This window comes from Gavia stellata, chromosome 2 (genome assembly GCF_030936135.1).
Source record: "Gavia stellata isolate bGavSte3 chromosome 2, bGavSte3.hap2, whole genome shotgun sequence".
Lineage (NCBI taxonomy): Eukaryota > Metazoa > Chordata > Aves > Gaviiformes > Gaviidae > Gavia > Gavia stellata.
The window spans coordinates 110,545,607-110,565,514 of NC_082595.1; the positions used below are offsets into that span (position 1 = coordinate 110,545,607).

Here is a 19,908-nt window from a genome sequence, read left to right on the forward strand (position 1 = left end):
GTGCCACATACAAAGCTTTTATACTTTTGAGTAAGTGCTATACTCAAGAAGTCCAGCATTCGCTGGCTATATAAGACACTGGATTAATCCAAAGAGTGTGCTGAATTTCATGAATAAGAAATCTTCCTAATTTATCTGCTTAGTAAAAAACTTCTCTTTGGCAGACCGAGTACTGCATTCCCGTAAGGCTGGCTAAATAAGACTTACTGTGTGCACACAGCTGAACCTCAGGGAAGGAGAAAAACATCATAGGTCAGAGAGATAACTCTCACTTTCAGTATCTTTACATAAAACCACATTTCCCATAGCAAGCTAAATGCAGGGAGCAGATAAAAATCAAGGCAAAAGAAACAATTCCACCTTAAAGATCTTCTACTGCTAACTGCTCAAACTTGAAAGGGTATATAAGCATACCATCCCTATCTTACAAAACAAAGAAACTTGAAACTGGGACCTTGTGGTTTAGGTTTTCCTCAAATCAGGAAAGGTGGTAGAGATGTGATGAGCTTTGCAGGGTTCTTGAACAGAGATTAGCATTAAGCAACCATAAAAATACATAGGTAAAGCAACCTGTCCAAGTCTGGGGTATGCAAAGTCTTCAGAGAAGACTGCCATCATCTCTGTGGATAAAGTGATGCTCTCACTTTTGGCAAATTATTATAAAAGGACCATTTGGAAATTCTACTGAGCCAAGCTTAGATAAAGGCTTAGGTATGTTTACACCAAGCACTGCAGTGCCACATAGATGCCTGAGGTAGTTGTGACTGACTTGGGTATCTACACAGCACAGCGTCACGCGGAGATATTAGCTCACATCCCAGAAGGAATACAGCCACATTAGTGTGGCTCTGTGCCCAGGCTAATTAGGTGATGGTTCCCCAGTTGCCAGAAATCAAAGAGTGAATCATACATCTGCCAGCATCCAACCTTCTTCTGAAAGCACAGACTGGAACTATTTTGAACGTCTGTTATGTGAGAATGCAAGGTGAATATAAAGATATAATGTCATAATTTTACTTTGTTTTAAAGCCAGAAGGAATCATAAATTCATCAGACCTGACCTGTTTATCACAACTACTACACTTCATCCATATACCATTGCGTCCAGCTTATGAACCTCAGTCAGCCTAAAGCACTGAAGTCCTTTAGAGACTGACCTATTTTATGTGTGCCACAGGCAGAGCCCAAATATACACTGTCAAAGCCAAGACTACAGACATGGCAGACGACTGATTAGATGGTAGTTGCCCAGATTATTTCAGCAGAAATCCATTCCTCATGCTGCTCTGGAAGGTAAAGAATCCTATAGCCCTGGCCATTAGTTCCCAGCTTTGGCAATCGGGATGAATGCCAACATGTGAGCAAGACACATGAACCAATTACCTAGAAATAGGATTCTCTGCCATATCAAAACAACCAGCCCATTACAAAGAAGCCAGCCTCTGGTGATGGCCAATCTCTGACAATCCAAAGAAAAAGAACAAAAAAAGACCTAAAAACAACCACTGGTAGGGTAGCGAGAAAATCATCTTCCTGACCCCTATGAGCAAACCACAGAGGCCCTGAAGCGGTGCTCTGAAGATGGTCAATGCCTTAATGCAGAGCTGCAAGTATTTCAAGGACGGTGCAGACAAATTGCTCTGAACAGAACTATAAAGGAAGGAGTTGAAAAGAGAGGCTCATAAATCAACAGTGCAGGCCACACTTGACATACAGACTTAGAATTTCTTCTCATGACTTGAATCAAGCGCCTCTTCTAAAATGATCAATTATCTCATCTTAAAGACTCGAAAGGATGGTCATGGAAAGACTCCAATGTTTAATTACACTGAGAGCTGTGAAACTATTTTATTCCAAGGTGGAACTTTTCAATCTTCAGCTTCCAACTACTGGAACTTGTTATGGCTTACCAGTGGCTGGGTCGTCAGCCTCACTATCAGGTATCTGCTTCTCACGCAAGTACCTGTGAAGATTACTTGATCATAGTGTTATGTCTCTTCAACTAGTTCAACGTGTTTATTCACAGCACCAGGACAGTTTTCTAGGCTCTGTATCTTTTTTCTGTCCCTTCTTTGAATCCCTAGCAATATCTCCGTATAATTCCTGGTATGTCAACACAGGAACTGCACTAAATGTTCTGAGATTTTACTGATTCTGCATACAGAAAATAGCATTCTTTCTCCTGACTAAGGTTTCCCTTTTCATATAGGCAGGAGTTGCAACAGGCATATTTATCTGCGCGTTGTGCTTTGGGCTCACTGGAAGACATTTATCCACCATAGCCCCTGGATCCTTCTCAGAGTTACTGTTTCCCAGGATGAAGGTATCATCTGCATTTTTTGTTCCCAGATGTAGTAAGAAGTGGCATAATTATGATAGCTGTTAAAATATTGAAATGAGTTACTGTGTGTAATATTTCTGGGAAATGGTAGAAGGGATGATGTTTATTGAAACTATATAAACATGCAAAATGTTTTCTCAACACAGTTTCCCATTTATGTTTGCACAGATGTGTGCAATGTCATCACGAAGCCTCTTCCAAGAAAGATAAATTAAATCAAAAGGTTGGAATAAGGCAAATAGCTAGAATGCTCTGCTGGTGCCTCTACACACCATCTCTCACCTCTTTTTGTTCCTTTTTTCTAATCATAAAAGATATTCACCGCCATTGAAAAATACAAAAAACAAACAAAAATTTTTATGCAGGATAAAGGTCCTCAGCACAAATAAAATGACCAGCTCTGAAGCTGTGAAGAAATACGCTTTAATTTAAGAGACAAAAGATAGCATTACAGAAGACACTGTCATAATCAAAGTTGAAAAAAAAAATCCTATTGTCTACTGTGCCTCTCTGTGGGAATTTTCCCAGCACAGACAGCTGTAAAGGAGGAGGGGTATTGTGAGTTTCTGTACTCTCATTCTCTCTCTTCCCCTCTTTCTCTGTCAATAAATGTCTGCAATCATATTCTTGAGCTCCAGTGTGATTTCAAGGTTCATCTCTTCCATGCAGCTCAAACACTAATTATCCCAGCTGTAATTAGTAAGATAATTAAATACTGGCTCACTCATCACTCTACCTTGTGTTGGGTCATGATTCTCCCAGAAGACCTTGAGCAGTTTCTCAAAGCTGATGTTTTCTGGCTGATATACTACTCGTACAGCCTCTGTGTGGCCAGTTTTACCTTAAAAGACAAAATAAAATCAGATGTTGTTAGTGAGAATTAGCTAGTGCATATCTAGTTTTTCTATATTCAGATCCAAAGCACAATCCTTTGTTTTCTTTTTTTTTTTTTTCTTAAAGGTGTTTTGATTTACTGTCATTTATACTTAAGCCTTTTTATTCAATTTTTTATATACATGCCAACTTTTAAGATGTCAGCTAGTTTGGACAAGGCCATCATGAAATAAACTAACCAGAGAGGCAATAAGGTAAGACAGGGATGTTATTGCAGTAGCCTATCAACTTTCAGGAGAAGAAATGAATAGTTCTTAAATATTTGTAATCAACAACTAGTAAAATATTTTTAAATATTCTAAATACAATATTAAAATATGAAAACTTATATGTCTAAGTTGTCTTGACAGTATAAAACTGGGCTTTGTTTCCATAAGATATGGATAAAATAATTGATTATAGAAACAAATTTCAAGGGCATGTTTACACAAGATCACACAAATAATTTCCAACTATTTCACATCATCCAAACCACTGATGCCAACGGGCTTCAAAAAGAGTCAAAGAGAGTCTGAGTGTACTTTATGACAGCAGATGAAGTTCAAGGAAGATTAGCAGGCGTTACAGCGCATTAAAACATATTATTCCTATTTTTCAGTTACATTATGGGCATGATTTTTTCATTCCTTATGTGTCTAATCACTCACAATATTATTGAAGGATCCAGCTTCACAAAATGTGAAGGATCAGGCCACATAATTCACTTCAATTGTCACTAGGTTCCCAGGTTGGACTCGATGATCTTACAGGTCTTTTCCAACCGTACTGATTCTGTAATAGTTAGATTGATGAGTGCTCAGACATTAGGGTGAAAATCCATTGCACTGAGTGCGTTTTATATTTTATAAATATTATAAATTTTACAATTTATAAATGTAGGCATATTTGTTGTCATAATATATGCATGAATTAGTTAAAAAACTTACCCTATTTTTCAGTTAAATCATAATAAGTAAATACTGAACAAAAGTAAATTGGACAGCCAGATCTGCCTTTTGGGGGGGATGTAATAAGCTCCTTGATCACACTAGGGCAGGTTTTTATTTCATTTATACCCGAATAAACTTTAGATTTACTCAACTGACTTCAACAGAATTGTTGCATTGCATGCAGTTCAACAACCAGCTGAATCAGGCCCAGTGATGGGTTCTGAATTAGCTGTCACCAAACAAGAAAAATCAGAGTCTGTGTATGTGTTTTCAGCAGAAACACCAATTCAGTACCAAGAGAAATTTAATTAAAAAAAAAAAAGTAGAAAGAAATAAAACGGATGCTAGAATATATTAAAGAGACATAATAGGGAAAAGTATGACAGCATTATATCAGTTAATGGGGCACCTGAAATGAAGAAAACCTAAATGAGGCACAGAGGGGTGGGCTAGCTATTAAAAGAGATTTAAAAGGCTGGGATTAAATTTAGTCTGGAATGCAGAGGAGTAAAATGGGACACATCTGGGATATCTGTAATGAAAATTTTGATAAAATCAAATCGGTTCCTATCTAGTGTGCTTCACAATACAACAAAGATATGCTCACTGAGATTAAAAGACAAAAATGTACAAGTTTCATGTAACCTGTAGCTAAAGCCATGTCATCCTGTCCACCAGGATACTGTCCAAGCAAACGATGGCCCAATTCCTCTTTCACATGCACTACGTCTATTGAAGTCCATGGAAGCAACTCATTATCTGAAGTCAAATTCTGATGGTACGTTAGCAGAAAGGGGTCATACATTCAGTAGAATAAAAATACAAGACACAGATAATTGGCTTAATAAGAAAGTGCAATGGTCTTCCTATATTATGGCATGAACTGATGGCCATCAGTCAGGCATAGAATTTATTCCAGATTTCATGGTTTAATATGGACTATTGCTGAAGATAATGGTTTTTGCTTTAGCTGAAACCCAGGTCAGGAATTTTGTTGTTGCTCGAGATAAAGAAGGAGAACAAACAGACAGTGGTTTGTCCAGCTCTCGGGAGCCTACATCGTATAACTCAAAAGAGATTAAGGAGTGGCTTCTGACTTTAATTCTTGCGGTTTTAAGCTAATGTGAACCTTATGAAAGGTTCTTATCACTCAGGAGCAAATTGCTTGTCTAAGATGACTAGCTTTAGATCACAAGAGAGTTTCTTAAAGAACTTCAAAACAACAGAGGCATTACCTTGCCTCTCAATTGAAGCAGCAATTACATCTTGTCAACACTGTCTGCTCTGACTAATCCAGAAGTTCAAAGAATCAGCTTTCTTCTTTTCCTCTGAATAAGGAAATAATGATGCTACTCTGAGAACCATAGCCTGACCTTGAGAAAAAAATCCTCAGATGTGTGGCTAACAGACTGTTAGAACGTACAGCATATTTAAAATCAATATGCATCCTCAGAGGAAAAGCAAGGAGGTAATGCTGCTGGTCCTATCAGATTCACCTCTAATTTTCCTCAAAGCCTTTCTACAATCTAGTGGATTTTCTTTCAGAATACGATGTGGCTATTTCTACTAAGAACAATCTTAGTCATTTGTGGTAAGCACTCCTACTTCTCAACAATTTTAGTGGAAACTACACCAATCAACCAGCTACACATGAGCAAATAGACAGGTAAAAGGCTCCATGTGGGACAGATTAACCACAAGATTTCCTAGAAGAAGCACAGAGAGAAAATGGTATCAGGGACAGGAAAAGAAGAAGAGCAATCTCTCCACAGGTGCAATATGCCTCACAACAAGGAATCAAAAGATACCACGAGGTTACCCTAAGAAGCATGTAGAAACTATCAGCTCATCGGTGCCAAAAGTGACTCAACTGCAGGCAAAAAGGCAAAAAGAAACTTAAATTGAGTTATCCCTGTTGATCCTCTTATTTCACTTTTTGCATTAGGCTTAAGTTCAACTATGAAGACAGAATAACCACGTTTCAGTTTGGGTTTCATACATTTGGTACACTACACTGCCAAAAAAACCAGAGCAGGCATCAAACCAGCTAACAGCTCCTCTGTATTAAAAAAAAAAAAAAAAATCATTGAAATATTTCTAATCAAACCTTTTTTGTAAGATTTCTTAAAATGGAGAGGCAGTAATCAAAGAGAAACAATAAATCCACTTGTTCTCAAAACAGCCGCATGTCTTTTAACAAGAAAAAACAGGCTAACACTGAACAGCTGAAACAATTTAAAATGATCAGTAATAGATGCTATTCTTTCAGTGATATTCAGCTCTTCACCTTAGTGCCTCCTTCAGAATTTCTCATGAAAGGTCCATTTATTTTAAGTCAGCGAGTCATGGTGTCCTCAGTTCACCTATTGCTTTTAATTAGCTGATCTTTAATATTCCACAGTAAAAGCATGCTTCGCTTTAAGTTCCAAAAGTTTTAACAAGTATGAACACTTCTAGAAGTCTTCTCCCAAAAAAAGCTCAACGTTTAAACTGTGATTTTTAAATAATTTATTGAATCACTAAATATAATTTCATTCGCTGTTAACTGTGCAAATAGAAATCCTTTATTTATAGGTGCCATTATCGGATTTCCAGTTATGGTGCTCAGTTCTCCTTCAGCTTTAGAAGGAGCTTAGCCATTGAAGAACCTCGCTGCAGATGATAAGACTTTATTACTCCGTGGCAGAGAGGGCTGTGTGCCAACAGCAGATTGTCTGTTTATCCTATATCCATTTCCCACTTAGAAAACATAGCCACTCTCAGAGGATTAGCTACAGTGAGCTCTTTCAGTGGGGATTCAAACTCTGGCAAAAATGTTCCTGTAAAGAGCAATAGAAAAAGACATCTGAGTGACACCTCAGTGCTCCTTTTCAATTTTTTTCTTCCTAATAGTGTTTAGATTTTCACCTTCTTAATCATCTCCCAGGTGAGTGCCCAAGCCGACGGATTATAGAAGCGAACTCATTCTTTTTAACTTGCTGTATCCAGTAAGCATTTAATTATTTCCAGCAAAGTGGAACGACTTCAAAGGGCTGGTTTGAGAGCACCTCACCTGTGAATACGCAGCCACCCAGCAGTGACGGCGCTGCTCCATGTCATGCGGGCTTCGTCTCTAGCTAGCCCAGCCCTGGGTGAATTAAGTTATAAAAGTCAAGCAACACCGAAACTATTCCCTTCTGCCCCACTTCTTCAATAAAAAGGGACTTGCCTCTCTTTACCCACTGAAATAAAGGGCCTAAATCCAGTGAATATGTTGAAATATAATTTAAAGAAATAGGTGGCAGATCTTCAGCTGATGCACAGAATCACACAGAATCATTAAGTTTGGAAAAGACCTGTAAGATCATCAAGTCCAACCATCAACCCAACACCACCATGCCCACTAAACCATGTCCCACAATGCCTCATCCACACGTTCCTTGAACACCTCCAGTGATGGTGACTCCACCACCTCCCTGGGCAGTCTATTCCAATGCTTCACCACCCTCTCAGTAAAGAAATTTTTCCTAATATCCAGCCTGAACCTCCCCTGGCGCAACTTGAGGCTGTTTCCTCTCATCCTGTCACTCGTCACTTGGGAGAAGAGACCAACACCCACCTCACCACAACCCCCTTTCAGGTAGTTGTAGAGAGCGATGAGGTCTCCCCTCAGCCTCCTCTTCTCCAGACTGAACACACACATTTCAGAGCTTAGTCATTTTGGAACTAAAACAATTTGCGCTAGCTAAAGCCTAGGCCCATGTGAATATGCAAAGTATTACATGAAAACTTCGTAGGTCTTTTGAGCACCTGTTTCTCCAAACTAGCCTGGGAATTTTTATTATGTTGTAGTTATTGCTAATAAGATTTCCAGCTTCTTCCTAAAATAGCAATGTGTTAAATAAACAAAGTGTTCAACACTAACGCACTGAGAACCCACACTTTGGGGATCTACTTAACTTTCACCTTTTCACCTTCAAAGTAATAAAATAAGCACAGACTGATAGATTTTTAAGAAGGGTCCATTATGATAATTTTATTTGACTTCCTGCCTAACACAGATGAGAGAATTTCACTGGAGCAGGCACATATTTTGTACTTTGAAAAGTAACGTGTCTTGACTCAAAGAACCCAACGGACAGAAAATCCACCAGAAATCAAGGTAACGTCATCGAGTGATTAATACCTCTCACTTTTGAAACAAGCAAAGAAGAAAAACGAAGACAGCAGACATTTTATTCATTACTTGAGTTTATTTATTTAAATATCTTTCTGTGCAGTCAAAGACTACTAGGAAGTCATCCCTTACCGTTTTTTTCTGACTATTTTAAGTGAATCGACCTTTCTAATTAATCTGTTGGACGCTCCTTTTTTTTAAATTTTTGAGAATGTAAGAATGTACCAGTTCAGACTGCCTGCCTGTCTCTGGCTGTGGCCATAAGCAGACGCCCAGGGAAGGGCTGAAAAAGCATACGTGATATACCTACTACACCGTATGTGAAGGTCCAACTGCCTTTATCTGAACTTGGCTCCCAGCAGCTTCTTCTGAGAGCCCTGTGTACTTAAGCTTGCAGAGATGGTGAGCAGCCCATTCCTATGCATTCGCCTCCTGCAACTCCTGGTTTCCTGATTACTTTTCAGTTTTTCAGGTGATTTTCCCACTGTTTGGAAGAGACTATAAAATATACCAGGTGTACAACGGCACTCACATGTGGCTACTCTTTTTTTACTTTCTTCTTTATATTTCCAAAAACTTTACTGACTTTGTAGCATTGAACTAGGAGACAATGTTTGGTTTATTATCCACTGTGAATTTCTGCTTTCCAAAATATAATGCTTTACCTTCTCAGTGTGATCCACAGTCTTTTATGTAGTTGTATTAAAATATGTCCGTCTTACACAGCAAGAAGCCAATTTATCACTATGGGCCAGCCAATCCTGCAGTTGTTAATCAGAACAAAATTTTCCATAAATTCTAGAAACTTCTGCCTGGACCACAGGAAATCATGTCTCTCCTAGTGCCTACAGAAAGTAGCACATACAGCAGCTACAATGTGGTGCATACAGCTAAAGAGAGAATTTTCTTAAATTTTGTTTATTTATTTGCTTTAGTAGAGGACAGATTAATTACACAATAAATGAAAATTTTAAAAGGTAAGAAAATTTGCTGATAGAACAATGAACTGCTATAAAATGCATTTCTGGTGACTGTTAGGATCACTTAGTTTTTTACCCCATCAAATCAAAACTAAGAGAATAAAGGTGACAGTGAAAAATGGGGTACAAAATGCTAATATTGATAATTTTTTCACAGAAATTCAGTCATATTTTTCAGTAAAACTAGCTGAATGAATTTAAAATAAAGGCATTTGTCAGTTTGAACAAAGAATATTAGTTTTTTCTAAAAATCTGCAAAACAAAACTACTAAATGAACTTGTTTCTTATCTGCAAGTATTTAAAATTTATATGGTATAGCTATAAAAAGTTCTTTCTTTTGTTTTCTAAAATCCTATGTGTTCTTTAGCAGCAAATTGGTTTTGATAATCAGACATGGAACAGAATATCTGAAAGCAAGACCACTACTCCTGACACTTTTTCTATTCTTATTTTTAAAATAGCTGTACATTGAAGAACCCATAACAGGGAAAAAAAAACAAAACCCACAATTATATAGCCTATAGGACAAAAGGAGACAGCAAAACTTTACTATATCTTGTTCATTGGTTATGTCCTCATTAGGCTGAATGTCCACACTGCATGCACTTCAGGAGGGATTACTTTGGGCTCACTCTGGACTGAGTGCTTTTCACAGTTGGAATGCATTAAGTGTGCTCCTAGAGAGTATATCCTGATTTAACTTAATTCAAAAGGATTCTCAGTTTCAAAAAATATCCCTGTGATTTCTTGCAGATGTCAGTGGAAAGCTTCTTTAGCATTTTTATTGGGAAAAATGTCTGCATCCTAGGGAAATCAGTTTGGTTGCGATACGTGATACGGGATACCTCTGTTTGGAGTTGTGTTTCTTTGCTAGCCAGGGTACAGCAGAGATGACTGAACTGAACGAAGCGCATCGTCTTAAGGATTAGTCTGACATTGCTCCTGGACAATACAACAGAATATCTCATGCGGCATTCAACTGAAGGAGAAGTGTTGAACATAGGCATATAATTAATGCCAGTCAACACGGTTGTATGGAATATAGGTCTTGTCAGCCAAACTCGATTTCATTCTCTCATGAAATTACAAGTCTAGTTGTAATAAATGTAGGATGTAATAGCATGGATGTAATAGACTTAGACTTTATTAATGCATTTGACTTATTACTTCATGACAGTCTGATTAAAAAATTAGCACTATACAATATCAATAGCGCACATTTTAAATGGATTAAGAATTGTCTAAATGACAGTTCTAAAAAAGTTGTCTAAAGGGAGCAAGCATTGAATGGCAGCATTTTTATCTGTCCTCTGCAGGGATTGGTACGAAGACTGTTGCTGTTAAAGTCTTTCATCAGTAATTTTAAAGAAATGAAAGTCTCAACTTACAGAATCTGTGGATAACTCAGATGAGAAGGCTGATAGGATGGTCTTATAAAGTGATTACTTGCTGCGCTGGGCCCATTCAATCAAAAATGTGTTAAAAACAGTCATACGTAAAATCTCTCCTCAAGGGAACAAGTGCCACACACCATGCAAATGGGGAACAATCTTTGAGGAAAGTGCAAGGGTGGCAGAAGACAAGCAAGCAAATATGGACTCTTATTGCAATATTGCAATAAAAAGGAAAAGTGGCTGAATTGGGATGCTTAAGTAAAAAAGAGGTTGGTAGGAACAGCACTGGAGAGATCAATCCTGACATTAAGTAGATCCTCAAAAATAGTTTCAGTGACAGCCATAAAAAGCATATGTTTAGCCTTTCAGAAAGAAAACCTAGAGGATTTTAATTAAAGGATATAAGCATCTTCTCAGGAAGAGAATGATTAAGTGCAAAAGGGGTCTTTAAACAAGCAATGAAAAGGCATATCAAGAGCCAGTGTTAGCAATGGAAACCAGGGAAATTCAAATGGAAAAGTAGGCACATATTTTAAATACTGACGATGGTTATCTGCTCCAAAACACTACACTGCTCAATTACACCATTGGATCATTCGGTGCTACTATATACCTACGTTCTATAGACCAAGGGAAGTGGTCGATTCTTCATCTCCTGAGATTTTCAAATCAAATCAGATTTCCTTCTGGGAGAGACACTTTGGACAAATACCAGTTAAACTTAAAGGAAAAAGTTATAATGCTTAATAAAATAGTAACTGGATGAAACGTAATGACCTATGGTATAAAAGATGTCAAACAAAATAATGCAGCGAGCCCTTACCAGCTTAAATGCTGTGAATATATGAGTGAATTGCCCCTCTTTTTCCTTTGTTCACTTAGCTTTAACAAAGCCTTTCTATTCCAAACACTGTTATCTGTATAAAGAGTTGGGACTTTTGTATCATCTTCTTTTCATCACGGTTGATGAAGTAGACTCTAACTTAACTACAATTTCTATATGATCTTTATATAAGTGAGTTAAAGTCTTTCCATGTTGGGAACAGAAAGACACCATATTGCCCCATTTACACAGTTCTCATTTAAAAGCCCAAATTTAACCCTAAACTTACACATCAGCTGGATGGATCCTTTACATGTCAATAGATTACATTTACTGACAAACCAGATATACTTGGCACCAAGGAAATGCAATGCCAGGCTTGTAACATCTAGCCTGGGTGAATCTGACCACTAGATTAGGTGAATATAGACCAAAACAAGTGGTCATGCAAGTGAGAAATGCTAGCTTTAGGTTAGCACACGTTAATTACAAAGTTAATTAATGAAATGAAGGATTAAATACGGAAGGAGTAATGGGAATCACAGAACCTTAGCCTCATTACTAACAGCTATCTTGTGTTATTGACAGCATCTTACATTGCCGTGGAGCCAAGAGTTTGAGCATAACTAGTTTATGCTGCACGTTTTCTGTAACAATAGCATGCTAAAATAACTATTGCTCTTATAAAAACTTTAAGCTTTGCTCTTGGAAACAAAAACATACTTCGTAAACTTTCAAATACTGCAAAATCACAATGTATCTCATGAAAAGCAATTTGGAGAGTGATAAGAAATGAAAGAAGGTCAAAAATGTGGTCATATGAACACACAATGGTACAATGAAGATACTGCACTGAAGACAGGTGGTTTTGAAAAATGTCACTGAATTTGTCACTTTCCTGGCTGGGACTGAAATATTTAATAGCATAAAGCAGTACAAATCATTTTATTTTCTTCCCTAGACTAGGATCCAAACTTCGGAAGAGTACAAAAAAACACAGAATCCATCATTTTTTATTCCAAATACGTTTATTTCCATCTCCTCAAAGAAAGCACAAGAAAATCTATTACTTGTTCCAAAGCCTTCCTAGCAGCACAGTAACAGCACAGTATACAGTTTTGATTTAGCTGTATATTAACACTATATCTTTTTTTTATATGATGTTTATAAGAGGAGCTAAAATCCACAATACATTTATTAAATTTTCCCCACTCATTTTATATGGAAGATAATACATTAATTTTCTTTGATTTCATCACCTTCTACTTTGACGTTCGTCAAAGTTGCTGCATTTCATGTGTGTATTTCTCTGCCCTATTTTAGATAATAAGCATATCAGTAATACAGAAAAAATCTCAAAGCAAGGGAAGAAAGACTTCTATGTTTTTATACAGAGTCTCCTTAGGAAAAAGTATGTCCAAAGTATGTAATGAACTTGGTATCAATAGAGTAACACATCATGAATGCAAAGGTACTCTCCTGATTAAAATTATTCATGTAACAGGAAGGATTTAGTGGTCCAGTGTTAGATTCCATGCTTGGGGAGAATTCAGTCTCGAACTGCTCAGCTTAGGTTTCTATTGGATACTTTTAGTTTCCTCAGAAGAAAAAAACATTGTGATTCAGAACTTAAGTCCTTCTATTCTGCAGTCCTACTCATTCCCTTCCCCTTGAATTAATTCTTTATCTGATATACTTGTGCCTATTAGGTCAGATAAGAAAATGTCTATTAAGGAACGTAACAAGGCTACTGTAACAAAGCTGTGAGAAACTGTAATAGCATAAAAGATGGTTTTAATTCCTATATATGCTTTTTTATAAATGATAAACACATTGATTCATTGATTAGTATTAGGTATGCAGGTCACTCTAAAAAAGGACTATGGCAATAGAAGAGAACTGGGGACAGAACACAGTGGTGTAAGACCTTGGGGCGTCCAACTTCTTAAACTCACTGCCCTTTGCTCAGGGGATAAGACCTGTACCGAACTGCAACTCAAACATCGGCCACTAACTAAAGCACAGGAGTCATTACCCCTCTGCCTTACATTCCACACAGCTTTAGCCTACTTCTAGTATCATCAATTTCTGCTGTCATACAGTCATGAATTTAGTAGCTCAGAAGATTGTTTCATTGCAAAAGCTCCTTTGAAAAATTAAATTAATGAAATTATGTTGATGTTTTTTATCATAACAGATAAACACAGTGAATAAAGATTTGCCCAGGAAATATATCCTGTTATCCATGAGCATGAAAAACTTTGAGGAGAAAAGATTAATACTACGTCACAGTTGCACAATGCCTTTGTCCTAAAGACTCCAAAGTACTTTCTAAATTTGGATTCCATTATCCCCATTTTGCAGAGCATAACCCGCTATTACATTGTGTTCTTCATAATTAATTTTCCATATATGCAACATAATTTCTCTAAATACTACAAGCCCTGGACTGACAGCATTTCTGTTCTTTTAAAACCCAACTGCAAAACCTTACTTAATATAAATATTTAGTGTGGGGCTAAGGGAAACAATATTATCATGCTTAGATAATAAAAATTTCAGTTATGACATGATGTGTGGAATACATATGGTGATGCAATTTTGACTTCAGGTAAGAATTCAAAAGGTAATAATTTGGCTACACTACCTACCATTTCCAAAAGAAATCTTTTCTAACAAGCTCAGTAGATAGGATGCTATCTTCAGCTGCATCAAATTAAGACACTAATTCAGTTGTGCCTTGAAGGCATGTGTTTATTTGAGATGGCTTAGGACAAATTGTCTGGACTTTAGCTCCTGCTCCAGAAGGCAGCAGGTCTCCTACACACCCAATGCCAGTTCAGCCCTGCGTGTATGCCTCAGATACAGCATCTCAACATCTGTCCCTTTAAGCAACTAAACCATTCCTTTAATCTCTATTTATTTAACTGTAAAATCCACAGGCACAAATTGCAGCCCTCTACCTCAGTTTTGGTCCAGACACAGATCTTCTGTGTCATCTTGAGCAAGTATCCCAACGTCTCTCTCAGGATTTGGCGTGTAAGATACGTGAAGTTGTCTCCGGACACAACCCATTGTCACAGGTGTGGTGGCAGACTGTGATCATTTCAGAAATGAAATTGCGTATAATGATTGAATCCTGACTGAATTATAAAAATGCTGCCTCAGTCACTGCCTTGGTGGATGTGAAGTCAGACAATGGCTTTAGGACTTGTGTCATGTCCTTCTCTTGCTAAAGACAGCAGAGAGACATAATACAAACAGCTTCCAAAGAGAAGTACCCTGGGACAAGAAGATGACTACAAAATGAGGGAAGATGGTCGAAACACTGAAATTTTCCTTGAAAAGCAGTGAATAAACCAATTGTTAATACAATCCCCAAAAAGCTCTGAGAGATAGAGAAACAAAAGACAAGTCCTTGAAGAGCAGGACCCTTCCGACCACTGCATCTGCCAGGAATAGATGAAGCTCATCACAGAGAGCAAAGAATGACTCGAGAGTGATTTTCCAGAGACCGTCCTAGTAGCACAGACCATTTGTGTGGGTGCGAGAACCTAAACACACACTAAATCATGAGTTCACAAATGGTTAGGAAGCTGAGACCAATTCTTTCTAGATCGTATTTCAGTTTTCCTGAATATTTATGCGCCTTGTAGCTCCTAAAGCAAAAAAAAAAAAAAAAAAAAAAAAGTTTCTGCTTAAATAAGTCAAAGTGTTCACTAGCCTGAGTATTGCTGTCTCATATAAAGCTTTACTTGTTTGCTTCAACTGTGACTTGTTCATGAGAAGGCAAATGGAAACCAAGAATTCCCTTTTGGCTGGAAAGTGAGTGATGTTCCAGGACAACTGCGAGCAGGTTCAGGAGTAAGGAGCTATAGAGACCCAAGTCTCCAGAAAAGCGTCTTAATGGGAGATTTGTTCACAAAAATGGGTGTAATATCCCAACCCAAAGCAGTCTTGGGGCTCTGCTCTGGTACAGAAAAAAGCATAGATGGAAAAGTGCAGAATATGTACACAAATAAAATGCCTGGACTCAGTACTGAAATCCAGCTTCAGTCAATAAAGGGAATATTTTTTAAATCAATTTAGCAGAAAATATGATCGATTTTTTGCTTAAAAGTTTACAGCTTTTAGCTGCAAAGCCTCTGTACTAGAGTTATGCAACACACAGAATCTCCTTAAATAAATGGGCATAATGGAAGGCAAAGAATAACAGAAAAGTGAAGAATATGCCATGCATTGAGAACAACTTTGAAAAGGGATAAATGGAGGTAAGTATAATACCTAGGGACATCTGTTTCTAGCCAGCTCAATGTAAGGAGTCAGAAAATGTTAAATAATCTGGAATATAAAAAAGAAGAAATGAAAGTAAGATATTCTAACATCTATTCTTTTGCACAAGTATGACAAAAATTGTAGTTTTATCCTTTTCTCTCTAGAGTGATTTCAGTGAGAGGTTACTAGTCAGGAGATAGATCTCTGAATGCGAACTTATATTGCTGAAATGTGCCAATTGTCACTCTTGTTGAATCTGAACACCAACATAGTGCTTGGAAGAAAACTGTCCATATCTTAACACCTGAGAATTGTAGGCTAGCATGCAAAAAAAGGGATAGATTGCTGTATTTGTACTCTGAAATCTTCTCTTTCAAATCTATACTTTTAATAAACTGATCTGACAGTTATATGATATACATAAATATGATTGGAATCATGATTACCCTCATGATTTCACAAAAACAAATATGCAAAAGGCAGTACAGGCAACCTGGTTTCACCAGAGACCTCTCACAGACGTCAAACTGAAAAGAGACAACAACAGAGCAGAGAACTTCAGGATGACAGACAGACATTCAGAGGGCTTCCAGCAAAAAGACAACTAGGATGAAAATTCAGAAGTAATTTATACTAGACAAACATTTTGAAGTCCACCAATATTAATAAAAGAACTCTAGAAAGTAAGTTCTAAAAACACCCGAGGAAGCTGTTTTCTGCAAAAGTCTTTAACAGAAACAAACTGTGTAAGTGGGTAAGAGCTTAAAAAGATAAAACTTTGACATTTTATATATCTAGAAGACAGCTATGAGAATGTTGGGGAGAAGTGAGCAAGTAGACATTGCGTGTAGCCTGATGAAAAACCAATGACAGCACAGAGACAAAACAGAGAGCCTTTCAAAGTGAAAGTAGACTACAGACATGACAGAGGAGCTGCAGAGAAGTACATTAAGGATCAAGAAACAATCTCCAAGTCAAAAGCATTAAAATTATATTTAGTTATTTCATTTACAGTGCCTTGGCAAAACTGTACCTTCCATTTAAGAGCTTTTGAAATCCTACTATTTCTTTTAAATACAAACTAGCTATTGCCCCTCTTAAAGTAATGCTCCTGAAAGATTATTGAGGGAGGGGGCTAAAAATTTGCCCAGTGTAAGTATTAAAAATTGCAGTAAGGTCAGAGACAGGTAAATCAGAAATGTACAGTCTTTGGTGAGTGGTACAAGCGTCTGCGAAGAGCAAGAAAGGGGAGTTCAAATCAGAAAACCTGGAAAAGTTGGTTGGCTGGTTGATTAAAAAAGAGATTTAAAAAACTTTAAACTATGATAATCAAATGAGTTTGAACGCAGAAGATTGAACTGGCAGAGAATGCCAGGCTACTGCAGAGAGCTCACTGAAAACAGGTTAGCTACTGTACAACTTAAGGTTAATCAAGGAAATGTAGCTGCAGTTTAAGATACGCACTTATATTCCCTGCCTCCCAAAGAATCCCTATCTGATGAACAAAAACCATAGAGTTCTTGTAACTGGTCTGATCTTTGCCATCACAAAGCATTTTGACAAATGATGTCATAGCCTACAGCCTGGTAATCAGGATTGTGAAGACTAAGTCAGCAGCTGTTCTGGTGTTACCTCTCAGCTGGCTCAAGGCAGCTCTTCATGAGGGAACCGTAAATTGTTCTCCATGAACTGCAGATGGTGTTGAGGCACACTTAGGAAAACGTTTTATTTTCTTTAATCATGAAGATAAAACCAGTGACACTAGCAAGGGGTTCCTTGCAACCACAGCTCCTCCTGGGGACCCTACTGAGTGTACAACAGAGCAATGAGTTGTCTTTCTGCTAGAAAATATCATCTCCTCCCTTTTCTGCCTTATTTCATTACTGTAATACCTGGACATTACATTGCAAATTGTAGCTGCCATCTCACTGTGCAATGTGCTGTGCAAATACAGAATAAGAGACAGCCCTGTCACCTGCTAATACCACTGGAAAGAATTCACAGTTCCTTGATTGCAAGCTTATTTTTCCCAACTGTCCTCGTGAAGGTCCCTGCAATGAGAAGAGGTGGCTTGTGCTATGGCCACCATCATCCAAGGCTACATGAACATTTTGGAATATCTCATTTCTGATTATGGTAAGTGGAATTCTTCTTTCTTAGAATCTCACCCTGAGCATAAAACCCCACTTAGTGATGACAAGCATCGTCTTAAGGACACCGTGAAAAATATGCTACATGGTGTCATAGGTTTCACAAAGACCATTAACCACTGGAAACAGATCAAATGCCAGCTAATATATTTCTACAGCTGCATGACCCATATTTGAGATCAGGTTTAAAAAATAAAGGCAAGTAGATCAATCATTAGCCTTTAATAAATCTTTACAGATATTTCACTTTTTTGTGGCAAACCTTTTAGACATTATTAATTCTCACCCCAATTTTAATGAATGGCTGTGCCAATGCTTAACCTCAAGAAGTCACGTAAAATGAATTATTACCAATGATTAATTATGCTGTAATAGGCCAATAAGAGCAACCTTTCTTTCAGGCACTGATAAAATTAATTAAAACTGACTCCAGTAAACAGTGTACTGTTTATACGGTTACTTACACGTAACAAAAAGTATTTTTGCTTTTTTTTGCTAAAACGTAAACGTTGTACTTCACATTAGGCCAGTGAAAGCATTTACCTCCTGCTTAAACCTAATGAACATCCATTGTATTTGACTATCCATTATTTCTATTCAACCAGTCACAAATCAAGAGTTTTAAATTACAGGTCACTTGTATCCTTTCTAAAATTCCCATTTAAATGGGAGCATTTAAGAAAAGCAAAGAAAGATTTTTAATTCAAGTGAAACCAGTATTCCTTGACATTAATTAATCAAAAAAAAATGCCCAAAAGTACTTAGAAGGCAATGAGAAAAAAAACCTAATTGTTAATCTATTAAAAAAATCCAAACCTCAAGGAAGTAATATATTCAAATAATGTGAATCACTCTGCTCGCATTTATGTTTATTGTACAGTACCTACTACTGCGAGATCCATTTGAACTTAATAACATCAACTTGGCAAAATGAGGGGCACAAATTTCTTTCTCACAGATACAGCTGCGTGGATATATTTTTTTCTCATATTGAGAGGAGCTCCAGTCTTGCTAAGAGAAAGAGGCACAGTGGCTAAAAGCTGAAGTTACATAAATTCAACCTGTAATAAAATGCAGTTTCTTAACATTGAGAGATAAATGCTTGACATTACTTATCTTCTCAAGATATTTTTAATCCAAGCTTCTGTGCTGAATTCTATGGTTTGCAGATGCAGGGGGCCAGCAAGGACAGTCATGGTGACCATCCAGAGCACCAGAATCCATGAATCTATGGCTCTGTCCATCATTCCTTTCCTTCACAAGCTCTCCTGAGAACATCACTTTTGTAACGCTCGGCACTCATAATAGTTTCCAGCTCTCATTAAAACAATTACTATAGTCATCTCTTACACTTTGGAGCTTCGGCTGCTTAGAAAGTAGTACCCCCATGTCCCTCTATATAACTAGCCAGAGGTATTCTCTGTCTTTCTTCCATTTTTAGCTTCCACTGAAGCACAGATTCCCCTACAGTGAGGGCACGATGGCCCGGTACTCTGCGTCTGGCTTACATGGTCCACATTGCAGATGAAGGAATGGGAGCAGGTATTTCTCCACGAGAGATGGACGACTAATGTGTTTTGCTCTTTCCTCTTCATCTCTCACTTTATCTGCCAGAAAGTGAATAGTTTTCCCCTGTGATCATCTAAGAATACTTAGTGAAGTCTTCTGCCGCTATGTTGACTGCACTTTTCCATTGCCTGCTTCTTGTATACGGCACATAGTACTGCAGTTATCGGAGCTTCAATGTGGAAATACGGGCAAATTGTCAAAGTGTGCCGTAGCCTGAAGATTAGATTATTTGGTGGCCCCTTTAACCGTTAACTGTGTGAAACCGTAATTACACATAAGATGATGCTGACATTTGCATTTTGGTTTTTTCTGCACAAAGAAGGCCAGATTGTTGGCCAGTTCAAGGATGTTGAGAAACTAAGCAGGTCCACAGAAAGCTACCAAAATGGCAAGGGG

General features: G+C 37.6%; 1 protein-coding gene across 1 annotated transcript in view; it reads right to left on the reverse strand.

Moving 5' to 3' along the window:
- Positions 1-19,908, reverse strand: part of MSRA (methionine sulfoxide reductase A) — a 295,481-nt gene that overhangs the window by 112,237 nt on the left and 163,336 nt on the right. Inside the window, exon 4 of the mRNA XM_059835372.1 lies at positions 3,078-3,182. Coding sequence (XP_059691355.1) covers positions 3,078-3,182 — 105 coding nt within the window. The remainder of the gene's footprint in view (positions 1-3,077; positions 3,183-19,908) is intronic.